The 9,692-nt window shown below is 39.7% G+C and overlaps 1 protein-coding gene across 1 annotated transcript; it reads right to left on the bottom strand.

Annotated features, from left to right (window-relative positions):
• Positions 1-1,175: 1,175 nt before the first annotated feature.
• Positions 1,176-8,335, bottom strand: LOC121738247 (circadian clock-controlled protein daywake-like). Its single transcript, XM_042130198.1, has 5 exons — positions 8,305-8,335; positions 5,366-5,582; positions 3,577-3,710; positions 2,060-2,200; positions 1,176-1,309 (listed from the first exon to the last, which is right to left on the bottom strand). Exons 1-5 carry the CDS (start codon positions 8,333-8,335, stop codon positions 1,176-1,178), a joined length of 657 nt encoding a protein of 218 aa, XP_041986132.1.
• Between the last annotated feature and the right edge of the window lie 1,357 nt (positions 8,336-9,692).

Raw genomic sequence — 9,692 nt, 5'->3', positions numbered from 1 at the left:
AAAACGGTGGCACTCGGGGACTGTCGTGGTAAAGCTATTATATAATAGCATTGTTTATCAACTTAATATGCAATTATAATTCGCATACGTGACTGCACGTACACAAACACCGTGCCAATGTCCGGCAACGCCCGCCGCACCGCTGTGCCGGTTGGAACGGGGGAGGTTAGGTTTTTTCGTTAGGGAAATTCTTTATCCGGTCGCCAGTCGCCACGCTTAAAGCCCGCGATAAAAGCTATAAGCTTTAAATGTCCCGCTATCGCTTATACCTCGCACCACACATTTCCACTGAAATGGGACGATACTTGTATTCTCTGGCGCTCGTTGCTCATCTTAGCCCAAACTATTTCAGTGGAATTTGACACGACTATAAGATGGCGCCTGTGCCATATTTATTAGTTCGTAACTGCATTTTGAGGGTATTTCTGAGAAAATATTATGAACTTATCGTTGGAGAATTTATGATATTTTATATTATATAAGTTTTAATAAAATTAAATACCTAAGATTCTATTAGAACTACAAGGATCTTGTGGCACTTATGTGACATTGAATAGGTATTCATGTAAAGCAGTTGTCATTCAAAATCACTGTAGTAAAATGATGCTCAGATGATAAAGAATGATGATGATTACAGGATAACCAGCCCACAAAACGGCTGTGTCTTAAGTTACGTTTTACAAGATGGCATGTCATTTCAACATCCTTGTAGGATTATATTTTTATAACTTTACAGTCACACAATATTATGACCGTGGCTAAAGGCTCTGGCGTCCGCCACTACAGCTATTCTACTCTTGATTAATTTGTAAGCAGTAGTCACCGTTTGACATGAGTTGACCAGATTGGCTGCTCTAAATCTGCGGTTTTACAAGATGGCATGTCATTTCAACATCCTTGTATGTCATTTAAGCGCACTTGATATAATGTATGATTTGATTTGTTAACGAAAATGGCTAAAGGCTTTAGCGTCTATACTCTTGAGGAAACTTTTTCGCAGTGGTCAACTTGACATGGGTGGACCAGATTGGCTGTGTGTGTGACGCTTTACAAGATGGCACGTCATTTTAACATCCTTGTAGGTTATTCCATTAATTTAAGTACTCTAGAGTCTTGTAGTATTGTTTATATTTACGAACTTTATTGAAAATAGCAACGACAAAATGTGTGTTTCACTACAGTTGAATACTCTTCAGGTACTTATTAGCGGTGGTCACCATTAGCTTAACATGGGTTGACCAGATCGGCTGCTCCACGAAGTCAGCAACGTCCTTCCAGTTGGTGTTAGCGAAGTGGTGGACGGTATCCGCTGTGGAAGAAACAGAATTGGTAAACTAGAAAAATAAATGTGAAAGACGTGTCTTTAATAGAAAAAGTTCATAGAAGCAATTTAAAACATATATCATAGATGTTGCCTCTTTACGATTGAGCCGCTGAACTGATTTAGATGAAATTTAATAATAATAATAATACTCCCCACACCGATTTCAGTGACGGTGGCCAGTTTCATTGAAACCAGGCCAGGTACGCAGGAGTGATTTTGTAGTGCTCAAGTGTGTGCGCAGTACAGAAGAGCACTCTCTATTCCTTCACTCTCATAACCCACGAGATCAGGCGCAGGACCGACTTTTTACATGCCCATCCGACGCATGGATCATCTTACTTGTCAGACAATCAGGTGATCACTGATCAGCCTGCATTGTCCTAACCAAACATGGAAATAATATGTTTCCAACGCGGGATACGAACCCACGACCTCCAAGTCGAGAGCCACGCTCTTAACCACTAGACCACAGAGGCGTTTTGACCATGAAATTTGGTATGAACTTTGAGCCATATAAGGACTTTTAATATTTTATTCCAGAAAATTCACGGTTCCCACGCTATCAACAAACTGACCAGCGGACGATCAAGAGGCTTCTAAAGACATTCCATTTGCCTATTTATGATGACTAGTTTAGTAGTTATGCCTTCTCAGGGAATAGAGAACCGCATACACGCATCATACAGGCCAAAATCATAACCTAACTTCGCCGAAATCGAGTAAAAATCAACTTACACAGCTCCTTCTGCCCGTTGAACAGGTTTTTGAAGTCGAAGGTGATTCTTCCCGTGGCTTCGGCGTCCACCTGGTAGGTCTTGATGGTCATGCGACCAGCTTCCAGCTTGAATGTGCTGTCTACGGTTAGATCATAGCCCTCTGAAAGCATAATTTCATATAAAAAACTTAAGAGGTGTCAAGGGACACCCGGATGGAATGAAGTTATAAAAAAAACAAAAAAAAAAACAAACAAAAAAAGAGAGAAACACGCGCTACCGCACGGCTTAGAACTATAGCAATTTGCTCTAGTTGTAATATACCGACACTTTTGTGTCCTCCTTTCACAACATGCGATAAGGAACTTCGTTCTAATATTATATTATGTTAGGTTTGTCGAACTTCTGCGTGTGTTTCTGCGCTATGGTGATACACCTGAGTGCTATACTGTCTATTATTAATATATTCTAATATCATGAGGGCGTGGGCGCGCGCATTTCGCCCCAACACCGGAGCATCCCCAGGACGTGGACTCTACGAACAACGTCCATCAAGAAGTTTTTCTTAGAGTCCACATCAACGTCAGTCATAACTTGATGGACGTTGTTCGTAGAGTCCACATCCTGAGGATGCTCCGGTGTTGGGGCGAAACGCGCGTCGGGGTTTTCAACCTGCATGGTGGTGAGGGGCCTTGCACGGATTTGCCAACATTATTGCTTGTGTGGTGGTGGTGTTTGCAGGTTCTTGCATGCGAGTGTACGCATAGGCAGTGTGAGAGGAGGGAGGTGCTGTACGCATGCGGCATGCCTATGCGTACACTCACTCATTTACTTAAAGGTGGAAGTTTATTTCGCGGAATATTGCTAAAAATAATAACAAACTAAATTTTAAGCTATGGATTTCCGCAAAGTAACGCCTGATTTCATTAACTACGGTACACGGTATTGTGGATATGAATTTAGTATGAAAATAGCAGATAGTCCTTCGGCGACCGTATTTTGCAGTCGGTCCGTCTGTGGCCGGCCTCGCACTTATGATGTTTCTGAATTCCGCACAGCATATTATTAGTATACGTCTAATGTCCGTGGGTTTCGGTCTGACCAACCATACAATTTCACACACATTTAGGCACAAAAACCACTCGTGTCACATAAAATCGGCGCCCCAGCTCTGGATTTGTATATAGGCAGTATAGGCCATTGCCTATAGGCGGCAACGACCAAGGATGGCGGCAGAGTTCGTACATGGGGCTGCAAAATTAAAGTGGCCTATACCATAGTAAAAGGAGGGGAAGTAAGTTATCTTCATACAAAGGCACCGCGCGCGGCTTGTACGTGTGCGCCATAGTATGAATGCGTCGCAACGTACGGCACACAACAAAATCTCGGCCAGTTTTACTAGGCTGGTACGCATTGATACTATGGCGCACACATACAAGCCACGTGCGTTGCCTTTGTATGAAGATAACTTACTTCCCCTCTTACTATGCCTATACTCATAACAAAAATTAATGCGGCCCTGCGGCCACCGAAACTCACCAGCCACCACCCCGCAATCCCCGCTCCCCTCCACCGGCATTACTATCAGCTGCCCGCTCAGCTCGTACGAGCCCCTCATCTTGATCACGCCGCAGCTCATTTTGATGTTGAGATTCAGGGCGGAGGTGTCTAGCCTGAGTGTGGTCAAAACCATGAGACGGGGTAAAAAAAAGCAAAACTTTAGATATTTCTAGCAAATTTCGTTGTGACTAAATTAATTTAGCACGCCGTAACCGTACATTTTTCCAGGATTAAAAGTATACTGTGTCCTCTCTCGGGACTCCAAGTACATCGATACCTTTCATCGATATGAGTTCGGTGGCTTATACTTGAGGAGACAGACATACTTTCTGAAATCACAACCATACCAATATTACAAATGCCAAAGTGTGTCTGATTGTGTGTTACCTCATCACGCTTAAACCGCTAAACCGATTTTGCTGAAATCTATTATACATCTAGCTGTCCCGGCAAACGTTGTTTTGCATTCTAAAGTATTTCGCCCAGTGATATTTTATTATAAAAACTTCATTGATTTCGTCCATATTATTTTATTGAAGTGACATGGCAACGTCCATCGCTATCCCGTCGCACAAACAATGGTCGCCGTCAGTCTCGAGTTGTAATAATTTACTATTATTTATTCAATAAATGGACTTATCAATATAAAAACATAACCCTCCTGGCAGTCGGGTAAAAATTAGCCAGTAGCCGATTCTCAGACTTACTGAATATGCATATAAAATTTGGTAAAAATCAGTAAGGCCGTTTCGGAGGAGTACGCGGCCTAACATTGTGACACGAGAATTTTATACAGGATGTAACAAAAATAAGTGATAATACTTTAGGGTATGTACGTGTTCCTTGTAGAGAGTTCACTGTGAAAGTAGCAGCGCTGAAAGACGAAATTTTTTTTTCACTTTTGTATGGGCAAGGGCCCGAGCGTCACGAGTTTCCCCATACAAAAGTGAAAAAAATTTTTGGTCTTTCGGCGCTGCTACTTTCACAGTGAACTCTCTATAAGGAACATGTACACACCCTAAAGTATTATCACTTATTTTTGTTACACTCTGTATATCTTATACAGTGTGTAACAAAAATAAGTGATAATACTTTAGGGTGTGTACGTGTTCCTTGTAGAGAGTTCAATGTGAAAGTAGCAGCGCTGAAAGACGGATTTTTTTTTTCACTTTTGTATGGGCAAGGGCCCGACCGTCACGAGTTTCCCCATACAAAAGTGAATAAAAATTTTGGTCTTTCAGCACTGCTACTTTCACAGTGAACTCTCTACAAGGAACATGTACACACCCTAAAGTATTATCACTTATTTTTGTTACACCCTTTATATAAAAATGGATTTTCAAATGTGTTAGTCGCGCTAAAACTCGAAAACGGCTGAACGGATTGGGCTGACTTTAGTCTTAAAATATTCGTAGAAGTCCAGGGAAGGTTTTTAAGTGACACGAAGTTCACCGGGACAGCTAGTATAAGATAAATGGATTTCCAATTGTGTTAGTAACGCAAACGCTATAACTCGATAACGGCTGAACCGATTCTGCTAATTTTAGTCTTAAAATATTCGTAGAAGTCCAGGGAAGGTTTCTAAGTGACACGAAGTTCACCGGGACAGCTAGTTTCAAGATACAAAAATACTATGAGTCTCGGGAAAGGGCAACTTTTTAACGCGAAAGAATACAAAAATTTTTGCGCAGCAGATTTAAGGGCATGTGCAACTAGTTTATAATAATTAAATAAACAAATACTTAAGGCAAAAGGAAAAAATACTCACTTAAAATCCGTAATCCTACACTTATCCATGCCTGAAAAGGAGGTGTTGATCAGTTTGAGCTGCAACATGGGCAGGTCCCCTGTGATCAGTGGATGGAACATCGGCTCATGGGGTTCGATGTCCAGGTCGGGTATGCCCACCATGAACTGCTGGTATACGTCATTGGCCGTGGCGATGAGGCAGTCCGTGTCTTCGGTGCTGCATGGTGTTATGGGGACTGAAAAAATGCAAAAATGGGGTCAAAAAATACATCAGGCACTCGGGGACTGCCGCGGTAAAGCTAATGTTTTTTTTTATGAAATAAGGGGGCAAACGAGCAAACGGGTCACCTGATGGAAAGCAACTTCCGTCGCCCATGGACACTCGCAGCATCAGAAGAGCTGCAAGTGCGTTGCCGGCCTTTTAAGAGGGAATAGGGTAATAGGGGAGGGTAGGGAAGGGAAGGGAAGGGAAAAGTTGAGGGTAGGGAAGGGAATAGGGTAGGGGTTAGGGGATTGGGCCTCCGGTAAACTCACTCACTCGGCGAAACACAGCGCAAGCGCTGTTTCACGCCGGTTTTATCCGGGGAACGTGGTATTTATCCGGTCAAGCCGGCCCATTCGTGCCGAAGCATGGCTCTCCCGCGTATAAAAAATGTATAGAATTTTATATCAACTTATGCAATTATAGTACGCATACGCCTAGTCTTAAGAGGAGTCCACACCGCCCTTTTTTCCATACAAACGTTGTCCCCTGTTTCCTCCCTGGATAATGCTAGTAGAGTTATATTTTTTTTCCTGAATATCTACGGCCACTAATACAATGTCCCTATGTTTTCTTTTTTTTCATAATTTAATTTTTAAATAAGATATGAACGTTCAAAAACTCAAAAAAATGGGCAGATTTTCCGCTGTGTTCAAACGTCCAGAAAACAGATTGGGCTAAATTATACAAAAAAAGCAAAACATGGAAACACAGTTTAAGCCTTTTTTTAATCTTTAATGAAAAAAGTACTTATATCGGTTAAGTTTTGGAGAAGGAATCAGGGGACAACGAATCGTTGATTTTCTGGATTTTCTGCAGTTGTCTCTATCGCGTTCTGCGGTATAGGCTTGAGGTAAGGGAGACAGCTATAGATATTACACGTACTTTTTTTTCACTTCTCTAGCCCCTGGTGTATCCTCTTAAGTAACAGATGATTTGCCGGTCGGAGTTCTAATAAACGAATTTTGGCGCGACGGAGTTTCGGGCGTCATCTAGAAATTTATACAGGCGGGGTGAAACCCCATTTTGTTATTTCTTGACACCCGATTTACCTAGTTCCAATATAATAACGAATTGTAAAAAAATATGAGATATAGAGCACAATATTTAAAAGGATTTGAGCCATAAACATTTTAATAAAAAATAATACTTTCGCTGTAATTAATTTACAAACTCACCTCCGACAAAACTCTTTGTCATCGAAATATAAGTATTAACAGGAATAACTTACATTTTATTTTAGTAAATCGTTAATGAATCTACTTTAAAAAGGTCTGAACCGAACAATGTTTTTTCTTAATATTTATTTAGAAAGATATTTAAAAATACATGAAAAATAGAGAAGATCCGCCCCTAGACACTACAATTTTATGATAAGCTAAAATGAATCTTATTGCGATGCGTACACGCTTGGCCTTTGGTTATGTGCAAGGTTATCGTTTTGGATTGAGATAAGACCTCGCCTTAAAATTATTTTGGAAATCACTCAAAATCTACTTACTTCCATTCGACCAGCTACAGAAAAGAAGCACCAATGCAACTGTCTTCATGATGACTACCTCTTGGCAAATATTTCCACCACTTTTAAACCCACTTTTATTATACCAATGAATTATTATAATTACATTTAAATGCGTTATTAAATTTTTATAAATATATTTTCCCGCGGTTCCAACTGTATCGTAAACTTTTATTTATTCGTCATGATTATACATTTTCCGCATTTTTGAAGAACCAGAGGTTTTCCGAGACTTCGTTTTCGTTTTCCGCGGTCAACGTACATTTTCCGGGATAATTTATTGAATAGAACATCATTTAAGGCTTTATCCATACTAATATTATAAATGCGAAAGTGTGTCTGACCGTCTGTCTGTCATCAATATAGTCAACAATAATATATCTATATATGTATGGACGCTTCACACCTGATGGACTTGTGTTACAGGTACCAGACAACGGAAATATATTTAATACTTTTATACCTACTATACATATATTTAAGATTTTTATTATATGATACATATATTTAATACACATCCATGACCCAGGAACTTTGAAAACTTTTTGTTCCGTCAGCGGGATTTGAACACGCGACCCCCGGTTTGAACCAATAGCCCACCAACTGAGCCATAGAGGTCGCCAAAATTTTACGGTTAACGCGTTTTAAACTTACAATAAACTTAACCCTCTTCACACCAAAACCAATAAAAGAATAACATTAAAATTCGGTTAACATCTTAATATAAACCCAATATAAATCAGGTCTTAATTGGCTTGGGGACCATCAGATACCAACTTAATATAAAGATCAAACGGGACCCGCCATACGTTATCTGATTTTTATCGATATAACAAATGTATGTTGTTTTGAGTTAGGTAGCCCTACGAAATCCGTATAAATTATGTGAAAGGAGAGTTATAAATGAACAATGCTTTATTTATGTCTGTACTATAAATATCAATGCAAAAGTGTTAGTGTGTATGTTATCTTTTCAAGCCCAATTTGTATGTAGATGATTTATACAAGATGTTAGTGTAAACCGTTATCCTTGAAACCATCAAATGAGCCCGTCAAAATGAACAACGTTTTCTATGAGAACAATGCGGGGAACTAAAAAATCCGTCTTCATACCCATATAAATTGCCGATCCGGGCATCCGTATGGGTACGAAGACGGCAGATTTTTTTTGAGTTACCAGCATTGTTCTCAAAGAAAAAGTTGGTCATTTTGACGGGCTCATTTGATGGTTTCAAGGACAACGGTGTTTACACTACAGAGTGTTAGTGTAAACACCGTTATATAGGGACTAGATACACGCAACTCCGCTAAAAATCGTTTATCGCGTGGGAACCGTACAATTCTCCGGGATAAAAAGTATCTATACAGCATGACTGGAGAGACATGACCGATACTATTCAGTACTCGATTCTCTTTAAAATACTAATTATGTAATAAAATAAGGTAAGTACTTAATTTTTGACCAAATTTCCCTTTAAACAAATGAATCATGGACACTTAGTAAATTACTATGCGGCCGGCGCGGCGGCATGCACCCCGCACCGCGCTACCCCTCCCGCGCGCGAACTTTAAGAGCCCATATGACCCTAACTTGACTACATACTTTAACCTAGATCACAAAATCTGTAAGGTCTAGAAAACTGATTTTTTGACACAAGTAACTTCAGTTCATAAAGATTAAATGCTCAAGACGAAAACACGATTACTCAAAAAATGCTCGATAGTTTCTTTTTTACAAAAAAACTTGTTTTAGACACATTTTTGCTTGGATCTTCGAATTTTGCTGTCTTTTCTTTAATATTTTTTAATATCTAAAAAGGTATTGACAAAACCTAAATTTGCTCAAAACACTTTTTTCATAATCATTATAGTTCGTCTTTTATTCAAGTAAAACTAACTCGGCGATGATTCCGCGCCGTCCTTTTTCACCTGGCATATGAAAGACGGGAGTGAGTGTGAAGAGAGAAGGACGATGTTTGACTTTTAGAGTCAGGTGAGCTCTTAAGCTACATTTACTTTTTTTTTTTTTTCAACTAATATAATAGCCAAATATCACGTCCTCGAGTATTCAACATGTCTCACCAGTCATGTTGTATGTCCTTTCCCAGGACATATAGATACTATTTATCTTCATACCCAGCAGAATTGGTGCAGTCGTTTCGGATTTTTTCCAAATTTCATTATTGTTTCAGCAGTTTGAATGTGATGAGGTAACAAACAAACACACTTTTGCTTATAACGGACAATAAGATAAGTATATCATAAATATAAAATTCTCGTCTCACAATGTTAGTCACCACTCACCGTACTCCTTCGAAACGGCTTTACTGATTTCAACCAAATTTTATATGCATAGTCAGTGGGTCTGAGAATCGGCTACTGGCTACTTTTTATATTAAGTGAATTTGTTCAATGAATAATAGCAAATTATTACAACTCGAGACTGACGGCGACCATTGTTTGTGCGACGGGATAGCGATGGACGTTGCCATGGTGACATACTTATTTAGTCACCTCAATAAAATAATATGGGCGAAATACATTATATAGCAAAACAACATTTGC

Source organism: Aricia agestis, chromosome 22, assembly GCF_905147365.1.
Source record: "Aricia agestis chromosome 22, ilAriAges1.1, whole genome shotgun sequence".
Taxonomy (NCBI): domain Eukaryota; kingdom Metazoa; phylum Arthropoda; class Insecta; order Lepidoptera; family Lycaenidae; genus Aricia; species Aricia agestis.
This window is presented reverse-complemented; position numbering and strand designations above follow the sequence as displayed.

Bases quoted from the DNA above. Each gene is read 5' to 3' on its own strand.
- LOC121738247 (XM_042130198.1), bottom strand. From the start codon at position 8,335: ATGACCAACTTTTTCTTTGAGAACAATGCTG. The intron at 3,711-5,365 runs GTGAGTATTTTT...GACCACACTCAG, and splicing joins TGTAGGATTACGGATTTTAA to GCTAGACACCTCCGCCCTGA. The intron at 2,201-3,576 runs GTGAGTTTCGGT...TTATGCTTTCAG, and splicing joins GGATTGCGGGGTGGTGGCTG to AGGGCTATGATCTAACCGTA.